Source organism: Protobothrops mucrosquamatus, unplaced genomic scaffold (genome assembly GCF_001527695.2).
Source record: "Protobothrops mucrosquamatus isolate PMUCROS unplaced genomic scaffold, P.Mucros_1.0 scaffold710, whole genome shotgun sequence".
Classification (NCBI taxonomy): domain Eukaryota; kingdom Metazoa; phylum Chordata; class Lepidosauria; order Squamata; family Viperidae; genus Protobothrops; species Protobothrops mucrosquamatus.
This window is the reverse complement of record NW_015386991.1, coordinates 9,407-31,147: the sequence shown is the minus strand read 5'-3', so window position 1 is coordinate 31,147 and position 21,741 is coordinate 9,407. Positions and strand designations below refer to the sequence as shown.

The 21,741-nt window shown below is 39.6% G+C and overlaps 1 protein-coding gene across 1 annotated transcript; it reads right to left on the bottom strand.

The window, feature by feature from the left end:
• Positions 1-491: 491 nt before the first annotated feature.
• Positions 492-9,696, bottom strand: NFE2 (nuclear factor, erythroid 2). The gene is made up of 3 exons (XM_015818269.2): positions 9,624-9,696; positions 6,008-6,220; positions 492-2,025 (listed from the first exon to the last, which is right to left on the bottom strand). The coding sequence occupies exons 1-3, from the start codon at positions 9,672-9,674 to the stop codon at positions 1,021-1,023; spliced, it is 1,269 nt and encodes a 422-aa protein (XP_015673755.2). The 5' UTR covers positions 9,675-9,696; the 3' UTR covers positions 492-1,020.
• Positions 9,697-21,741: the final 12,045 nt, after the last annotated feature.

Sequence of the window (21,741 nt, the reverse complement as noted above, 5' to 3'; positions counted from 1 at the left end):
ATAGCCAAAACTCAGGAGTCTGATAGCACTTTTTCAGGCTAGTGTTTAAAAAGGCAGCAGCTCATGAAAGCCTGTGCCTTTTTATAGAATTGGTTCGTTTGAAAAGATGTTACAGAACTCCTGATTTAAGGCAGTTTGATAATCTTTTATGTGTTTTGGCTTTTCAAAGATTGAATCATGCTAATCTCAGATCATATGGTAGGCACTAGAACTACACAGGTTCTTTTTGCCTTTTCTGTAGCCTTTAAAAACAATCTTTTAAACCCTTTGCTGCCAATTCTTCTATTGCTGGCATTCAGTGGTAATGGTCCTAGCAAGTGCTGTGAAAAGAAATAGCATAGACTGGGAAATGTATGATTAAAAAGTTAAAATGGGAAAACCTCTTGGACCTTAATAATTTTGAATACCAGCAACATTTATTTCTTACACCGCCCAGCAATATAGTCTTAACTAGGATTTAGCAGAATTCATTTTTTTTTTATTTTTAATTCAACATTCTGGAAATGTGTAGAAAGGGATGTGCAGCTAATTTACAACAGGCTTCTTCATATTTGCTCCTGGTAGTGGAAATTGTAGTCTGGTAGGTTCAGAACATTTTAAAGCCGTAAGGTGAGCAAGTGCCTTATATATTGTATGCAAGGTAATTTGGCTGAAAGTACCAAAGTAAGCAAAGGGTTGAGGCTTACAAATAGTCCTACAAATACTGTTGGGATTATACAGTAATTCATCCTTCACAATTGGCCACATTGGCGAAGTCTGATGGGAGTTTTAGAAAGATGGATGCTTGGATAAGGAATTATTAAGAAATTCCAGGTACTGTATTCATCAAACCCTGTTTTTCTCCCAACTAAATGAAAAATAATTCTGGGTGATTTGAATGGTGTCAAGTTCAGCTGTACTGCCTGCTTAATGGAGTGTGAACTCTTTAACATTTGGGTTGTCTCAAGCCCCTAGAGATGCTTTTGTGGGGGTCAACTGGCTCCATTCCATCCTCCCAGTTTCTACCAGATCTTGTTCAGTTCAGCCATTGGCGCTTTCTGGCTCCTTGTTGCGTGGAACAAGGAAGACACCGCCATCAATAGTGAGCTGCAGCACGTACTCATCAGGGGAATAGGCATTGCCAGCTTCATCCCGTAACATGCAAAAGACTTGATGGTAGAGGGCTCCCAGCTTCTGCTTGGTCAGCGTCAGACTCCTGTTAAACTCTCCACGGTCCTGTAACAGGCGCTGCCGCTCACGGTTTAGTTCATCCAGCTCCTGCTCCAGGTGCACCAATGTCTCTAGTTTGCGCTTGCGACAATTTTGAGCTGCCACTTTATTCTTGCCACGGCGGCGGATGTCCCGGATTAGTGCCATCTGAGGCTCACTCAGCGGGAAATGTGACAGCAGCTCATTGAAGTCGTCCACTGGCAAGTTGATGATCTTTTCCACGGGGAAGGGGATTTTCATGGCGAGAGCCCGACGTTCATCCCTGCTGCCCACTAATTCTCCCTGTGGGCTCCGCCCGTTTTCCAAAGAATGTTCTAGGTGATGTTCAGGGAAGGGCATCTCTGGGACAGGAGCCAACGGAGGGTATGCTGGAGCATGGTCCAAGGGATACAAAGATGGATATTCTGCCCGTTCCAGTCCCTCAGCTTCCAGGGACTCTGCATCACTGTAATTAAGGGATAATCCAGAGTCTGATTCCAGATCTTCTTGGAGCTTGCAAGGTCCCTGTGGTCCATAGCCATTAGCTAGCTCCCTCCCCAACATCATCCCTGGCACCCCTTTATATCCGCCTAGCATAGCAGGTCCTGGAGGCTCCAGGGAGGAAGAGATCAGCATGCCTGTGTAGCTATAAAGTCTACAAGAAGCAGGCAAATTTTCTGGGTAGGAATGGTCATAGGCTGCAGTAGGGTGATTGTAATTGGAAGCAGAACTCTCGCCCATCCCTGCACATGGCCCATAGCTAGGGGATGGTACCATCTGTTGGGAATGACCACATAAAGCTGGATCATAGCAACTCTCGGCTGGCATATCAAGACCCTGCAGGAAGAAAGAAAAAAAGTTGAGAAAGATTCCTTCCCTCACCCCCCCAAGCAAAGAATGCAGAAAGTTCACGGGTGAGACTCCAGGGGATTGCAGTCAAATTCAAGGAATTTCTGATGACTTGCTCAGGCTCTTTCTGACAGTCAATCCCATATATCCTAGTCAAGTCTCAAAATAGTTTCCCTCCCCCTTCTCACTAAATTGCAAGTGTTCCCGATATGTTTTCCAAGAGAAATATCATTTAAAGACTTTCAGGGTTTTTTTGTTGTTGTTTTTTGGGGGGGGGAATTTGCTTTGTCTGTAAAGCTATTGATTTACTATATTATTGTAACATAAACCAAGCACCTTCCTATGTAATGTTCTTATCACTGAAGGTGAGGTGGGAAGAGCAAAGAAAAGGGGCATTCAAAAGGACTGTGCAGGTGCCGAGCCCCTTAAGATGGGTTGATAACATTCCCCCAAGAACAAAAGAATGATTCATCCCATCGGACAGATCCCCCATTGTACATGGTTTCCCCCACCTCACTTCTTCCCCAGGGTCTGCTGTTGAATGGGGGCAGTGTTGGGAGATTCAAGATTTAAAAGGCAGATGGATGTAATGGATACCTGCCGCCCTGCAACTTGGATGCAGTACACTCCTCTGTAGAGGGACTAACCCCCATAAATGCATATTTTGTAGCTGTGGGATGTGCTCCACTCATACTACTGAGCACTTCAACAGTATACTGTTCGGCCAAACTGGCAGCAACTGTCATGAACGGAACAGTTATGTTTTCAGTACTTTGAGTTGTCTCACGAAACAATTACTCTAAACATATCTTGGGAGTGTAACTGAATAGTGAAGCACAAATACTGGAAACATTCAGAGCCTCCATGATTAGATCTCTGCTATAAAAGAAAATTATGGAAGATTGTTGTTATGGAAAAATTGAAGCATAAAGGATGAGAAATGTTGGGATATACTAGAAGAGTTACCTTTGATTCAATTGGGGAAACACGTCCCCTTTTTATCCCAAAGCTGCTTTTTTCACAAGGCAACTGGACTTTCTTGTTTTTCTCTGAAGACATTTCGCTTCTCATCCAAGAAGCTTCTTCAGCTTTGAAGACATTTCGCTTCTTGGATGAGAAGCAAAATGTCTTCAAAGAAAAACAAGAAAGTCCAGTTGCCTTGTGAAAAAGCATCTTTGGGATAACTATGACCTGGATGACTGAGAATCTCCATAGACACTTATTGTGTTTGCAAAACAAAAACAGGTCAAATCAACCAACAATTGTTTACCCTCAAATAAACACGACAGATAGTTTATGTAGTGGTTAAGGCATCAGCTAGATACAAAGAGACTGAGTTCCAATCCTGCCTTCGGCACAAAAAAGCTGGGTGACTTTGAACCTGCCACTCTTTCTGTCTCTCTGCCTCTCTGCCCTGGGAACCAGGCAATGGCAAACCACTTCTGAAAAATGTTACCAAAAATGCTGCAGGCAATTGTCCAGGCAATCTTCAAGAATCGGACATGAATGAATGGAAGAAAACAAACAGTATATACAAAACTTGTTGGAATTTTTATTTGTTCTTGCATCTATTTAATATTCATTCTCCTGTGATATTTTTACATTTTAATTACTTCATTCTAGGTTATTGTTTTTAATATTTTAAATGCTATTTTTAACAATAATTTTTAATAATGTTTTATTATCGGTTGCCGAGTCATACATTCCTTACCCTATATCTGTGCTTTGTTTTCTAAGTAAAATAAAGATTTAAAAAAACAAACAAACACAGTACAATCTTCTACATATTACATTCTACAGGCAAAGCTTAAAAACTTGGCTATGTACTCAGGTATGGGGCTCAATGTGTTAAGGGCCCTGTTTCTTGGCTGTATTGTTAATTGAGTAATTATCTTGGCTGCTATTGATATTTATTTTCTGGATGTTTGTACTGTTTTGTTTTTAATTGTTTTATAAATTTAGAATTGTAAACCTCCCAAAATCACTTGGTTAAGTTAAATGGATGGATGGATGGATGGATGGATGGATGGATGGATGGATGGATGGATGGATGGGAGGGAGGGAGGGAGGGAGGGAGGGAGGGAGGAAGGGAGGAAGGAAGGAAGGAAGGAAGGAATATCAAGCTGGAAATGAAGGCCACTGACTTAAAGTAAGTTATTCCAAGAAAATGTGGGCAAGATAGTTTAAAAACATCTGGAGGTTTCTTAATGCTGTCAACATGTCTAGAAAATGTGGACTGCAACTGCCTGGATTCAACAAAAGGACTTATCTGTAAGTTGAAAATATAAATCTTACACTGTGCAAAATAGAGTAGCTGCCTAAATTTGCTGAACTTTATATCCCTGCACCTTTTAGGCAGCATGTTATAGGCAGCTATTAGTGTTGCTTGGAGTTCAATCATTAACAAAAAGATGAAATTCGAGATTGAGACTGATCTAAATAATTTGAACTATTAGTGAACTTTGATGAAGAGAAATACCACACGTTTTCTGAATAGTTTTTATCCCAGAGCTGTAATTGCACTCAACAACGAACTAAGGGGCCACCATCAGTGAACTGTTGGACAGCATTACTCGGTCTGTTGTGTGGATGTTGGGTGGTTTTAGGGGTGGGGATTGGGGGGGGGGAACGTGTTTGGGGATTATGTGTGTGGGACTTGGATTTTTGGTGTCAAGTAAATTTCGTTGTATATGTATACTATGTACGCACATACAATGACAATAAATAAATAAATAACTAGCATGTTAAGGCTGTAAAAGTTTGCAAAAGCACCAAATGAAATATACCACCTCTTCTAAAGGAAAAGAATGGGGGGGGGAGGGCATGGGCAGGGAGACTGAAGCAAGAAATATGCAGCCACAGCATTCAGTTCAGGGTTTAAGACTAGAGAAGTGGTTTTCTAATAAAAGTGTGTTCAATCAGAAAACCAAGGGCTTTACAGTTGGTAAATCACTTTTTTTTTAAAATATTGCCATTGCAGAATCACTATGTGGCAGATTTTGCACTTGGTTTTTCTCCCCTTTTCTTTAGCTTTACCCAGCTGGCTGCCAGGGAAAAGGGAGAGAATTCTTGCCAAAGATCTGAATGAATCACTTTATACCAGGCCAAGGGTTGCAAATTGACACCAGGAGGGGAAAGCGAGGGAAGAAGAAGAAATAAAGATCCACTTCCTGCAAGAGACACTGTTTATTTTATTTATTATTACATTTATGGGCTGAACAAATCCATCACAAATATTATGACTGGGTTCAGACCATCATGCTAAGCTTTGCCTCTTGACTAAGGACCAAGCCACCTGACAGCCAGTTACTGACAAGCAAAATCAATAGAGAAGCCAGCAGTAAAATCGCAAGTTGCAGTCACATGATGTCTTGCTTAACGGAGTTGGAGTTGCAGGTCCCAGTTGTGGTCGTTAAGCAAGGACTACCTGTTATGAATGAATCCTTTTTACCTTACTCCTTCCTTCCCCGTTGCTTTGCTCTATGCAGCAACTTCCTATTTTAGCTGCTAGGTCAGTGATGGCGAACCTTTTAGAGACTGAGTGCCCAAACTGCAACCCAAAACCCACTTATGCATCGTCAGGTGCCGGGTGGGTGTGATCCATTGGCTGGGCATGACTGTGGTGGTAACGGCAGACTGGGTGGGACTAAAAAGTTCAATCAATCAATTCCAACTTTGCAAGATTTTTTTTCCCTCCGAGAAGTTGAAATTGACTGATTGATTGAACCTTTTTTTTTTTTTGCACATGGCGGTGAAGGCTTAAAGCGAAAAAGTTTTATAAAACCCAACTGAAGGCCTAGGACTGGGGCGACAGCACGCATGCCCACAGAGAGGGCTCTGAGTGCCGCCTCTGGCACCTGTGCCATAGGTTCACCACCACTATGCTAGGTTGACAACGATGTCAATAAGTCCAACTTATCTTCCTCAAAGCTGTTCAAATAATAGCGTATTCTGTCAGCCCCGTGCTTACCTGCAATTCTGAGATTGAGAGAATCTCTTGCCAAGTTAGCTCCATTTCCCCCTGTGAGCAAGCTTCCCCCCCTGCCAGGGGGTTGTACAAAGGGAGGAAGGTACTCCGAGTCCATCCCTGCTGGGGTGGGCAGGGGGACATCTTATCAGGTCGACTTCTGCCCAGTGTCTGCTCCAGCAGAGTGCTTCCAAAATCAGCTGTGGCAGCAAAGTTCTGTTGTACAAAAAAGGGGAAACAATTAGATTCAACTGATCTTGAATAGTTCAATTTACTCAGTTTTCCCTGCTGCTTACATTACATTAAGCTGAGTTAAGCCTCAATCTATTAATCAGCTGTTTTCAAAACTATAGGCTGATTGCAGATTATGGTTAGTCATGAAATGAATAGTACATTCTACTATCTACGGCCTGTATTTCTTATAAATACTTGATTATGATTTTTGTCATCTTCCTGAGGCTGTGTCAAGTTAAAAACGCAATATTTACAATACAAGAACTCAACAATTCGATCAATACAATTTTTAAGAAAACAATTGTCATGTATGAGAAAAAGCAAAACCAACTGTCGATTGGGCTTTGATTAACTCAAGTGATACATTCACACACAAACACACACACACATTTGCATTCTCTTTTGTATCATTTTGGTTAGTTAGAAGGCCCCTGAGGAGTTTTAACCAATTAAACAAACTAATACACAATTAGAGCCTAAATGGTATAAATCCCACAGCCAATATAACTGAGCAGAGAATACAGTACACCTATAACAGTGATGGCAAACCTTTTAGAGACCGAGTGCCCAAACTGCAACCCCAAACCCACTTATGCATTGTCGGGTGCCGGGTGGGTGTGGCCCATTGGGTGGGCATGGCTGCGGTGGTAACGGCAGACTGGGTGGGACTAAAAAGTTCAATCAATCAATTCCAAGATCTTTTTTTTCCTGCGAGAAGTTGAAATTGACTCATTGATTGAAACTTTTTTTTTTTTTTTGCACACAGTGAAATAGTTTTATAAAACCCAGATGAAGGCCTAGGACTGGGGCGACGGTGCGCGTGCCCACAGAGAGGGCTCTGAGTGCCGCCTCTGGCACCCGTGCCATAGGTTCGCCACCACTGACCTATAACATGGCAGTGGAAATCACTGCAAAAGAGGCTTATTTTTCCATATTTGCTGGATTTCCAGTGAACCACCAAGCATGGCTTTGCTGTGTACCGGAAGGGCTGCTTAAGGCCACTCTTGTGGCAGGCCAAACAAATTGCTCAGCGGCCTGCTCTTTTTGATGTACCTATTATTTATATTTATATACTACTTTTCCTCCAGGTGTTCAGGGGAGTATACAAGGTGCCCTGACCTCCAATGTTTCCCACACTACCCAATGAAGTAGGTCAGGCTAAATGAGAATAGCTGCTTCAAAGTCACTCAGATCTAGTAAGCTTCTATGGCTGAGAGTGGATTTGCTTAGAGCTGAAACCAGCTAGCCCAGGGGTAAGTAACCTTGGCTCTTTTAGGACTTGTGGACTTCAACTCCCAGAATTCCTGAGCCAGCATGGCTCAGCTTGGAAACCTCTCCCTTTTCCCTCAGCGTGGCTGGCTCAGGAATTCTGGGAGTTGAAGTCCACGAGTCCTAAAAGAGCCAAGGTTGCCTACCCCTGAGCTAGCCCAAAAGTAAACAGACTTAAGACCAGGACAAAAGTATTATAAGACATTGTGAATATGTGGCCGACACCCAAAGCTGAGAAAGAGATGGCAAAGGAGTTGTGGCCAAGTTAAAATGAGAGGAGATGAAGGAACAGGAAATCGAGATGATCACTAGATGGCAACAAGAGGGTTTCGCCTCACTTTGCTGCCATCTGGTGACTACCTGAGTCAGTAAGTGCCGAGTTGTCATCGGCACCCAAAGCACACTTCTGCTTGTTGCGGTGCTTTCTCCCTCGATGCCACCCAGGCAAATGCTGGTCTTGCAGGAGACCACTACCGGGTTTGGTTGTCTTAAATGCTGAATGCCGAGTTTTTGCCAGCACTGACTGTTGCAATACTTTGCCAATCATCCATTATTTGATATAGCAGGTTGGGCATGTTGCAGAGCCCATCAACCAAAGCGGGTCAACTGAGTTGGAACTAGTCTCTGCTGTAGCCCCTGCTTAGAGAAATACTCTCCCGTCGGGGACTAGAATGGCCCCAATCCTGTTGGCTAAAAAGGCTTTAAAAACCTGGCTGTGTATACCAGGGCTTTGGGCTCAGAATATGTTAAGAGCTACATTTCTTGTATTCGCTATTAAATTGGTTAGCTATCTCGGCTGCTGTGTATGCTTACTTTTTGGATGTCTTTATTGCTTTTAATTGTTTTAACTGTTTTATAGTTTTAGAATTGTAAACTGAAGCAGCGCTCTCTCCTGAAGGTCAAGTGTAATGGGAGGAGCTAGCTAAAGAAAGGTCCGGTTTGAAAATAGGTCTGACATTTTCAACCCAGGGCTGTGAGGAAGAAAAAATATCTCTCCTAGGATATTTCAGTAGGGGAGGCAACTGGGCAGTGACTCAGAATGTTGCTGACTGCTCTGATCCAAATTCCTTCTCCCTCTTGGTCATATGCCCTAGAGTGGGGCATGGGAAGACCATCTGTGCACAAAAACACACAGATGTGGGGTCCTTGGTGCTCTCTGAGCTTGGTTGTTTTCTGGCAGACATTCCATTACCCAAACTAAGTAACATCATCAGTGCTAGTAAGGAGTAGGGGTTTGTTGGGGTAAGTCTTAATGGACAAAGTTAACCATAGTTTCAACTGGGAAACTGGGACCATCCTAGACCAAGCCGAGTCCAAAAATGCTGGGGAATTTCTAGAAGCCTGGCAGTCTGGCAAATTAGCCATCAACAGACACATAGACATAAACAAAAGAGTAAATCAACAAGCCAAAAAGGGAACAACAAGACCAAAACGCCTCTCCACCAGCTATCAGCACCCAGACAAGCATAGATTATCTCCAAGATTAACATCAGACTAACAATCAAGAAGTTTCCCAATCAAGGAACTGCCAAACAAGCTAACAGCCCAACCAAAGAACCTCGAAGACCACCCCCACCACTACTGACAGGGCAAGCCTCTAGAATATAAATTGAGAGCAAACCTCACTCCTTTCTAGCACTGATGATGTTACCTAGTTTTGGTAATGAAATGTCTGCAAGAAAACAAGCTCAGAGAGCACCAAGGAGCCCTCATTTCAGTCCCGAACTACAAATATTTTCCTTCATTGGACACACAGATGCAGCACGAGAGAGCAAAACAGAAACACACAAAGCAGATTCATTTATTACACAGATGAAATACAGAAAGTTTTTATGGCCACTACTGGTAAAAGGGTTGGAAAAAATTCCAGAAGCTCTGTGGATTTTCTATACTTTCTTCATTCTTCACTAGTCTCGTCTCCTAGCTAGCCCAAATAATGGCAAGGGAGTTTGCCATTAGGAGGCAGTAGAATGGAACAGTTTACCACTTTCTCTTTCTGGATGATTGTCAGAAACTTTTTTTCCTTTTTTCCCTGCCTTCATTTCTTAGTCCCAATTTGGCAAGGGTGGGATTGCCCATCTGGTCTCCGATAAGCTGCGATGTTTCTTCCCCTTACCTCTGCAGCAGCCCGGTGAATCTGCAGCGTGCAGCTGCCTGGATCAGACATTCATGAAGCCACAAGAGTGCCAAGTTTCTTCCTGCAAGAGACAGATAACAACCTTCGTATCAGTCCTAGGGTTTGCCCAGAGGAGTGTCGGAGAGGTTTTTTTAAATATGGGTGGGGTGTTTTGTCAGCTGCTCATCAATCAAGAGCTCTGTGTCTACAATTTTATTCATTATTAGAAATCATGCAAAGTATTGGCTGAGATCATCTCTACAGGACAAGAACAGTTAAAGGGAGAATGTGGCAGAATGCAACAAAAAAAAGAGCCCGAATGATACGGTAGTAGCCCAATTTTTCACACCATCTTCCTTTTTTTTTTTTTTTTGTCAACTCAGGCTAAATTTCCTGAACTTTGTGCTCTGGTCATAACTGTTAAAACATACTGCGTTGATTCCATAGCACCCATATTTTCATTTATTGAAGCTTGTTCCAGAGGTTAAAGGAAAGGCTGTCAACTACGAGCTTTTTTCCAAGTTAGTATGGCTGCTGAGTGCAAGAAGACAAGCCTTTTGAATAGTGGAATTGTGTTTGTGAAATTATGACATTTCATATGAGGTAATATGCTGACTCTGTAAATTGCTTAGAGAGGGGCTGTGAAGCACTATGAAGTGATGTATAAATTAAAGTATAGTTTATAGAAATTATATAAATTAAGTGCTATTAATTACTAAATTATTAACTGATTAACATTTTAACTCACCCAATAAAAACAGCTCTCTATTTGTTTTCTCTCATTCACTGAGCCTATTCCCTCATGGCCATAGTTGCTACGGTAGCTGTTACTCTTCCTTTTGATTTCTACTGCCTACTTGCTTGCTTGCTTGCTTGCATTGGGCAAACAAATAAGTTTTGTATCATTTTGATAGAAAAGATATACATGCAAAAAACATTCCTTAAGAGGAATGCTGGACTTGGTATGACTAGTTGAGTTCTGCCTTGACCCAAGAATGTTCTTCTAAGTGGAGGGCTTCAGTCAAATGCTTCTTATCAATTTTCTATGTTTTAATCCTCCTCCAATTCTATTTTTAACCTCAATTAAGGAAAAAGAAGAGGATGGTTCAAACAGCTAACTCTGGATATATCATTTTGTTGCTAGTATCTACATGGGCCTTTAAAAGAAACATTTTGTCCCACTATAGTTGTATAAATGTAATTTCAGAGCCAGCACAAGTTACAGTATTGTAGTGCTTTAAAAAAAGAATCGCAACAGACTTATAAGAAGGCAACCTTACTATGAAAACCAGTTGGACATTTTTGAAATCAGATTATTTTAAATGTAGAGGAGGATATTCTGGGAAATTCCAACGCCTGAGAAGACCCACCAAGAAGGTCTTGAAGAATATTTTCAGCAGAGAAGAGAAAACGAACCAAGGTTTCTAAGTTAAGCCCTATGCTTGATTATTGTATCTCATCATTCCATAACAGAAGAAGAAAAGTCACAGAATACAGTAATGGTGGCAGGATATAACTGTTTGAGAATCTTAATTTACAACTCTCAGAACAGTAAGTTACTAGCTCTTAAGGTTTAATTAGATGGGGAAAGCCTGGAGAAATTTCAGAAGAGAGAGGAGTTGTTGAATAAGATTTCCTGTGGTTAAGGGTGGAGAACAAATTACTCCCCTTATTACCAAAACCAGAATAAATTATGCAACAGGAGATAAACTGTACACTTTTGTTTATATGGGTGTGTGTCTTTGTGTATGAATGTGAATGTAAAATGCATAACCCTGCTCTGATATTAAAACACAAAAGCATGTTCTTTATACTTTAATCCACAATCACAGCTACAGTGTGCTTGCAGAGGGAAGGCTTAGACAGTTTGCATACAGTAAATAGGAAACACAAGCTTAATCCAAGTAATGAGTGACAAATGAGAGGAAGAAGAGGATTGACATACCTAGCTTGATCTCCTGTGCCTATCCTCTCTCAGTTACTGTATAGGAGTACATCTACACCTTTCTCTGGATATCCTGCTGCTTATTCTAAAAATGTACATCTAGAGCCAGTTTGGAGTACTGGTTAAGACACCAGCCAAGAAAGCAGGAGATTGTGAGTTCTAGTTCTGCTTAGGCGTGAAAGCTAACTCATTGACTTTGGGCCTGTCACTCTTTCTCTCAGCCTAACTCACCACACAGGTTTGTCATTGGGAAAATGGGAGAAGGAAGGAGTGTTAGTTGTGTTCATTGCCTTGTTATTTAGAAAAATAATAAAGGTGGGATATAAATAAATAAATATACAGAGGCTGGACCTGCTAGGGATGGCTTATAGCCCTTATTTACCTCTCCATTTATAGATCCAATCCTGTTCCTCCGCAAGGTGAGTAACTGACTTTGAATGGCAGTGTGGAGGGAAGGCAAAATATGACACTGAATACAGGAATTGGTATCTGAACTGGAAAAAAAATGTCATATGCTGGCCCTAGCTCCATTTCAGGCAACAAAATATCTTGGGCTGACATTGCACTGACAGAGAGAAGGCAAGGCCAATCATAATGCTTCTAGATGCACATGTTTGTTAAAGCATACTGTATTCCTCCCATTGGCCAGATTTCATAAAGGTCTCTTCTCTGCTGGGAGCAAGCTCACTGATATGCTTAACACTTGAACAAACAATTGTCCTCATGTACCAAGAGGTGGGCAGCAGTGGAGAAGCTCAGCTCAGAGTACAGTAAGCACACCCTAAACTAGGGATCTGACACAAGTGAAATCCTTTCATTTTTATGGAATCATTACAAAAAACCCTCTGTAACTTGTCAAAGTCAGCAACCCTGCAATTATCAATATAGTCAAATAAAATATGGAGGGCAAGAGGAATAATGTTCTGCTTTCTACACCACTCAAAACAATATGTTACAGAGTTTCATTTGTGTCCTGCTTTTTCATCAGATTATGTTCATTATTAGGGTATTTATTTCAAGATTTACTATTTTTCAACCAAGCCAGACATACAATTTCATTAATACAATTACATTTCAACGAATGATTGTGTGAATTAAATCGATCAGTGGGATTAACAGAAAACTTGCATACAATGCATGATTAATCAAGGCCATGATAACTGTTCCAAACCCTCTTGAAGAAAACATATTGGCTGGATTCGACAGCTGCACTCTTTCAGTGTACAGACTGAGGATGGCTGCACTGCGGGCGTTTGATTGTGTTCTGGCTGTTTTATGAATTCTGAATTGCCTCTTATTGATACTTGTTTCTTCCTGTCAAAAGATCCACACTGTGATCTTTGACTGTTTTGGCATACCCAGGAGCCTCAAATTTGATGGATTATAAAGATTCTTTCAGTGATCGCTTGCTTCACAATTTAATTGTGATGAATTTAGTTTATGTAGCCCTTTTTGTTGATCCATGCAACTAACTCTAGAAAGAAGCAGAATGATGGGTTTCACATGATACATTTCCTTGCAGATATTATTGCAATATATAAAATGTTTACATAATTTTTTAAAATCTATTATGACAGCCAGAAATTTTACCTATGAGTATCATGATATCGAATCTGACCCTAAGCTTCATCTAGAAATAATTACAAAACAAATTAATAAAATAGCCATAATTTTACCAAATTACCAGATGATCTGTTTTCAGTGTTCTTATACAGAATTTTGCAAAAAAGGGAGCAAGATTGTCCAAATCTTATAAGGTTTCATGACATCACAAAATTTTGGAAGGGTTTCTTTGGGGGGGAGGGCTGCTCAGAAATCCAACAGACTTATGTGATGACAGTCATAGGCCAAAGAAATTTTTCAATCCTGTTTTCTTTTTAATCAAGTTCTGTGAAAAGGTGCATGAACTGATGTTTCTCAGTATCTCAGAACTAAGTCCTCATCTATTTGGAAATATCTAGTACGGCACAAGTGTATTAGATCTGTACACAAATCCTTTTAAACTCACAAACCTGTCATTGATTAAGAAAGTCTCACTTTCAGAACACGTTTTATCTGAAACACACAATGCAATTAAAATATATCTGATAAGTGATCTAGTGCAGTAGTCTTCATGGTTTCTGAACCAAACATCTATTGACAAAATCTTTAACAAGAACATGCATTTTTTTTCATCCATATGTATTTAGGATTTCACTGTTTAAATAATTCACTAATTAAATGTGGCTTTAAAAAGACAATTAAATATTTTAAAATATTTGTAATAAAACTATTTATCAAAAATACTGATGGAAAATACCATCTAAGAAGAGGCATTTCCTATTCCCTCATGTGCAGGAAAAAATACCTCTTTTAAGACCGTATCTATTGTGGCTTATATTACATATATCATAGACTTATTCCGGAATCATAGTTTTAATCATGTACAAACATAATCTATGAATTATTTGAATAACCAGTTCAAACTCTTGTTTCATCAGTAGATTTCTTTAACTAGGTATCACCTTAATATCATGGTAATGAGTTTGTATATATTATTTATTGCAAAAAAGGTGCTGTGATTCTGTAGGTTAGCATCAGCTTGTATTTGAGGTGAATGTGAAGTATTTTGTGTACTTTAATCGTTACTAATATCTGCTGGATTTCTTAGAATGTTCTTATTGTTTCAAAGCATTATTTATTACTTATTCCAGACCCATGTAGAATGAAGTGGGTTAAAATCTATTTTTATTTCATTTGTGGCTGGGAGAGGAAGTACATGCCAGGAGAATTAAAAATATAATGGGTAATTCCTGCTACCTCTGGAAGTTCCAGAATCTAAGAATTCCAAATTTCCTTGTGACATCCATGGAAGAAGCTTGGAAAGGTAACACCATGGAACATTTTGGACAGAAGCCTAAGCCATCATTCAGCTGATGGTTCCAAATGTAACAGAAATGAGTTGCTGCAATAAAACATTATCATCTAAAAAGATACATACTCACCCATATTACACAATTAAAGTCTAAAATTATCTATCTGCAGCACCAACAGCAGAAATGTCCACTAAGCGTCACCTTTTTGCTCACTTCCGCTACTGAGGTGTCTGAACTGGGGAAAACATTGGACATTATTTAACTGGCTGGCAGCATGGAACAACTGCGAAAGACAACTGCATCAGAGTAATGGAATGTGAAGGAGAAATGATAAAGTTTAGTAAATTGCATGAAGCAATTACACAACTATGCACATAGGAGAACTGTTTACAATCTCAGAAGATCAAACAGCTAGAAGTCCTACTGCAATTACTTAGGTATTTGAAAAATATTATTACTTTAGGTCTGTACAGGTCTGGATTCATTTATCCTATGTATTTTCTGTTTTCTCTCACACCCCTTATGTCAGTTTAATATTCATGACAAATTCCAAACAAGTAGCCAAGTTAATTTATAGAAACAAATCTACCAAAGACTATAGAGAGAACATCTTAAATATTTCAAATAGAGCACAGCATAAAAATTATCTTGGCCTCTTTGTTAGTTGCTGTTAAAGATTTTGGACTTCTGGCCCATCTGAGGATGATTTTGCTGTTGGCAAGAATGAGGAAACTGCTGCAGGTGGCAGTTTTGGGGGGTCTGGAGCAGTCCCCCATCTCCCTGCCATTATTTCCAAACCTTCTGATAATTTCTTTCTGTTGAAAAAAAACCGTATGCCACAAGGCTGTTTCTCCACTTCCTTAAAATAGCTAATTGTTGCATTGTGTCATTAATACAACTAAGATAAAATTCAGCTACAAATCCACTTGCTTCAGGAGAAGGAATTGAGTCCAACTCTTCATTGGCCAACCCTTGTTAAAGTACAAAAAAATCTGTTACGATTTTCAGATGGCTCTTTCTTGTTCTAAGAAGCCTGGCTTCCTCAAAGTATCTTGAGAACTATAGAGTTTCCTCTTGAGAAATTGCTAAAACCTCTTCACATAAACAGAATTGTCAAGGTGCTATGAGAAAAGAATAATGATTAAATTAGACCTGTGCTGAGTAGCTTACAAGGAAAAGGAGTTATGGATAGACAAAAACTCAGTAGTAGCATCCAGGTCATGTTCCTCATATACCTCCTTTGCTTTCAGTCACTGCCATCTCTAGTTGTGAGAAAGGCGAATCAGGTATCAGTGACAGAAAGTCTTCTCTCCCTTGGAGATCTTGCAAAATCCCTAACTGCCAGAGTGGATAATGTTTGGATAGCTGAGTGAATCATATTGATCACTTTACACTTCTAATGCAGCACATCTCTTTTGAAATATTACTGGCTTTGCTTTCTGGTATAACTGTGGGGTGTTTCTTGTTTGATTCTCAAGGATGGATAAAAAAGTTTGCATGCCATCCAAATATTTTTGAATGTCATGACCCTTAGCTACCATATCTTAGGAAGAGGAATGAGACCTGTTGCTTAGTTGTGAGGGGGGGAAAGTTACTGTGGAAAGCACCAAATATCTGAAAGTAATTGTTCCATGATCTTCTTCCCCCATTCTCTTTGTGGTCCGTTATCACCACTCACTCTTTGCTTTTCTCATGTATATTTCAACAGAGACTGGTCCTGCAATTTCCTCAACCTCTCTGTTGGGATGTTGCACAAGAGAGAAAAAGTACACCCACAACTTCTGTGAGAGCTCCAGGGGCAGGGGAAGAAAACACATGAAGGCTTTAGCAGAGCTGCAAAAGGTTGAATTCTCATGCTCATTTCTCCCCCACCCAGCAATAATCAGATAAATGACACAAGAGCGTTCAATAAATGAAAATAAGTCTATCAACAGTTTTTGCTGAAAGTTAAGCCACTTGAGAGGGAATTTGGAAAATGGGCCTAGAAGATTCTAGCTGAGTGAGGATAAATATAGAACAAGGCGTTATTCATCTTTTTCTAACCTTATTGAACTGTGACTCCCATTATTTCTGCTCATTAATCACATTCATTGGAAGAGATGGGAACTGTAGTTGAATAACATCCAGCAACTGACATAAGTTATTACATCAGATTCATGATCTGAAAACATGGGTTATGGATAGCCAGCTTCTACTAAATATAATCTCCGTGTTCAAAGAAAATATTGTGATGAGCAAAAGGAGAACATTCTATGCATGTGGGGGGCATTTTTTGCTAGCTGGTAAATAAATAGATAATCAATCTGGCCAGAATGCCTACAATGTGATAAATTCATTTACACAGCAACCCAAAGAACTGTCCCATACTTCTTCTGAATGGAAATAATCAATTCATCCCACACCCTTAAAACCACAGCCCGATGATAAAGCATATATATGGTAGACACCTCTAGTTAGAATTATCATTAACTGGTGATAGGGAAGACCTCTAGTCAAAATTTGGAAAGCACTTGTTGTTATCAGTCAAAATCAGTAATCCTGAGCTAGACAGACCTGAAGGAAAGTTACTTCCTATCCTGAGTCTTTGCAGTTGATTATCAAGCAGCTGCTTCTTTCTCATCCTTCCATTCAACTGTGCTGCAAATGATCTTGAAATTCACTTCACAAGAATGTGTATATTCATGTTCAAATATGGCCATTGAAGAAGATATGCTTCTTCGGTAGTGTTGCTACAAAAAGCAGATGCACAGATAGGTGTGTAAAGTAGTTCCAGTTTTGCTTCTTAGTACACAATCTATTTATGTCTGCATTGTTATATTCCCATATATAACATTTATTCACATAGTCCCTAAATGAGATACAGGAATGAGAACATGCAAGTATGTGAGTTATGACTCCCTTATCAGTATATAGTGGAACATACCCATTGATATATTTTGGACCCATAGTAAGTTTGATAGAAGATTCCTATTTCTGTCCCTAGAACAGCATATGAAGTTTTTCCCAGACTCCCCTCTGGATTCCAGGTTAGAAAAAAAATAAATAAAGCAGAGTCACCTATATATACCCATAAGAGGGCAGTAGAGTGAAATCATATGCACATGTATGTATGCACATGTAGATACAGAAATATATATCCATACATACACAGCTTGACACATAGTTCTGCATGTTCACAACACCCCATATTACAATGAATTTAAAATGGGGGTTTGCAACTGCATCCTTATAAATGATGGACAATGTAGACTGGTTCAATAACAATTCTCCTATACTGCATATAACATGAAAGGAAACAGCATTAGTGCAAGAGTCTATAGAATACTCAAAGAGTAGAAGGAACTGTTCAGGAAAAAATAAGCCTGATATAATCATAGACCATCTTACTATCTTCTTCATATCATAGTTTATACAACTTGCTAAGCCAGAACCAAACACCCATATAATGGCTGAGCATATGTATGATCTGGGTTATTAATTCTTACTACATACTAATCTCTTCACCAAGATTGTACAGAAAATGTAATCTACATTAATGTACCACAAAGCATAAAGGATAAATCAATATGACACAATTCTTCTTTAACTCAGTTTTGCTGGTAGACATGCTAGCAATTTCATCTCTGGTCAAAGAGTTTTTCTGGTATTTGAAATATCGCAAATCAAAAAAAACCTTCTTTACCACAGTTTAAAAAATGGAATGAGCATATATGCACTACAAACATTAAAAGTTCTCGGTCACTTTTAGTATTCTGCAAAACAACCAAGAATATCTACACCCAATAATTTTGCTTTGGCCTCTGATGGTTATTATCAGACGCTGTGGCTGTGTGTACAGCTTTTGGCTACCTATTGGCATTATGCAGAGTGACTCGGTCAAAGTCAATAAAGGAACTTCTTAGCTAAATAAGGATTTGAACTTATCCCCATTGCACTACATTCGTTCATATGCCTCACTCATTTCTACACCAGCTATAACATCCAAATCTTATTCCTAGCTTTAAATTATAGAACAAATAACAAACAAAATTTCCCAGTTCCATTCACTATGAACAACTTCACCCCATTATTGAATATTATGGAGCCTGGGGAAAAATATTTTTGCATTACATTTTACATTACATTACATTAGTATAACTCTCATTTTACAAAAACAAGTTTCCCAAGCATGTATATTGTAAAACAAACTATTATTAATACAACTCAGGCGATGGCTGCAAATACCCAAATATTTTATTTATCCGATTTTTGCAATGAATGCTTCATATTTTATTTGTTTACTGCATTTAAAATGATGAGATCTACCTAATTTGAATCCCACAACAACAACAACGCTGTGAAACGGATAAGGCAGATAGTGTTTACCCATGATTTCCATGATCTGTATGCAGTTGTGTTCTGTATTTTCCTGGTAGCAGTTTACAAGAACATTCAAAAGACTTGATAATATATATAATTCTCTTTGTACATCTTTGTATCATGGAGTGGCATTTGTGCACTCAATTCACTGCAGGCTGCACTGTTTGTAAGCAAACCTCTATAGTTATACTTTCTAATGGTTATAATCATGTTCAATAGATAGGGTCTTGTGGCGTCTTACAAGCTAACAAATTTATTACAGGAAATTTATCAACATACATCTGAGTAAGAGGATTGAAGTCCAGGAAAGTTTATGCCATAATAAATTTGTTAGGCATTCAAAGACCACAAGTTTCTTTCTCGTTTTTACAGTTACATGTTCCTCTATGCATGCAGGAGATCATTACTTGTGTACGGTTTTGTGTGCATCATCTTCATTCATGTTTGCATTGATCTCCTGCTCCCCTAGAAGTTCAGACCTCACTGGGAAGTTACATTTTCTACAGCCAAAGCTATGTTTCCTAAAAAGAGTAACTCAACAGGTATTATCTCAAAGTTCCTGAACAAAATATCACATTGACACACCTGCAATTTCTACAACAGAATTGACGGGTAAGTAAAACATCTTTAATTTGCTTCCAATTCTCCATTCTCCAAATATTTCCCAACAAATGCCTTGGCTTATATCCTACAGAACGTAGAACATTTACTGTTCGCTGATGAAGGATTTAAAATCAAGCAAAAACCTAATGCCTTGAGACAGGAACTACAATCCAGCAGAATTTGCTCCCTGGGGAACCTTTTGGAAGTGATGCATAGCTCCATGGGCCAAAGAATTGACTGGTCTTGGAGTTTCAAACGCACATATGGTTAGAGGTCCCATCTAGTCAGATTCCCTTCCCTCCCCCCCTCCCCCCCAAAATCATGCCTGGTTAGGCATTCAGGTACCGAAATAGCATCCACCCTCCCTCTTTCCCTAACAGGAGTGGAAACAATGATATCCTTTGAGGCTGTGGCATGGCCCCTTACCTGGTGAAATTCCTAGCCGTCTAGCCAGGTGTGCAGCTTGGGGGTGGGGAAGAAAATCTTTCCTCCAGGATGTGCAGGAGAAAGGACCCCCAATTTTCCCCACCTGTGAGAGCCTTCCACCTCTCCGGGCCCAGTTGCTATGGGGCTTCAGGGTGCCTCCATCGCTGCTGCTGTCCCAGACTCCAGGTGCCTGAGCTGTACAGTGCAAGCCCCGCCTTGCCTCGCTGGGGGCTGCTGATATTACATAACAGGAGCCGCCCCTGTGCAAGGGGCAGGGAAACCACAGTGTTGGTAGTGGTGGAGATGTCCCTAGCAGTATACTTTCCCTCCCAAGAAACCCTGTGTTGCACTCTTTCCAAGAAACACGCTCCACAGAATAGCTTCCTATATAAGTTTTCAGTGCTCAGGAAAAGAAAACAGACGCATTGCTACAATACAGTAATACATACATGTACCAAAAGGAAGAAAACTAGACAAATTATCTAAGCTACTCTGAGGTTACCACACAGTCAACCAAACCAAAGAACAGTATATAGTAAGAACAAGGAAGAAAAATCAAGACCACACTTAATTGCAACACAACATGAATTGGATACACCCACATTGTGTCGGCATCCAGAAAGGCATTCAATACAGACACTATGCATTGTTTTATATTGTTTGCAGAGGTACACAGCAAAGACAATCCTGTAATGACAGGACCAAAGAGATATTTGGCATACATAATTTATCTTTAAAGTGAAATGGCTATTCCTTCTCCCAAATGAAAGAAACCAAAATTGTACCTACTTATCAAACCCAATATTTAAAAACTGGTTTGATTGCCTGCAAAGGCATATCTCAAAGGTTTTTGGGAATTATGACTTTGGGACATTTTCAAAACCCTTAAAACACTTCACTGTCACATTAGAGTCCAATTCTCAAGTTGCCTGAGATAAGCTGCAGCAGTTATACAAGGTTATGTCAATAGGTTATATTTGCCAAATGATCAATGACTTCACATTTGGGTTCTTTAAAACCTGCTGGGTGGAATTAGCATGATACATGATTTCTTAATTTGTAACTTTTTCCACTAAAACCTAGATGTCCATGTCACCACGATAGTAATTTTGTTTTCATTGTTTTTTATATTTTATGGTGCTAAGCACTGAAAGTCATGTTTTCAATCTGATGGTAAGTGAACAACATTAATCAATATTATCCTTTAATATACAATAAAAACACTTTTCCTATCCCCTAGTTTGTACCATTGGGAAAGTATATGTCTCTAGAGAAGCTCTGTTCAACGCAAATTACTTGGATATCTTATTTATAAAAAGGAAGTTTGTAAACTTGCTCTCAAGTTTCATATTTGAAGCCTAGTTCAGGTATGTCTTTATCTGATACTTGTAGCTACTATTGTACCATGTGTGATCTAGCATATATAGAGGGAACAATGAATGAACTATGGGCTTCCAAAGATATGTACTGTAGTTCTTAATTCTAGAATAGAGTTTATTGTGTTGAAGCTTCCTTCCAATACAGCCTAGGAATGGACAGAGAAACTACCTGTACCTTTAAGACAAGTTCTTGTGCTTACAAATTTCCCAAATGTGTAGGGTGTGTGTGATAAAGAGGTCTTTGTTTTCTTGCTTGAGTGGGATGGCCCCTTTGGGAGGGGTGGCCTTCTGTAGCAGGTGGAAGAAAAGTGGGGAGAGAGATGCTTGGATACCAGACTGCTTGCTTCAACTTTCATTATCCTCCCTTCAGCTACTGCCCAACTTCTTTGTAAATTGTAATTGACAAAAGTAATTAAGGAGCAGATAGTTACTAGTAAAAATTACTAGGTATCACTACTGTTTGAGGTGTGTTACTCTTCTGGTAAGGTAAAGTAATCCTTGGCAGAGTGGACTAACACGGGTTAGACATTAGGCGTCTAAGAAATGAGATT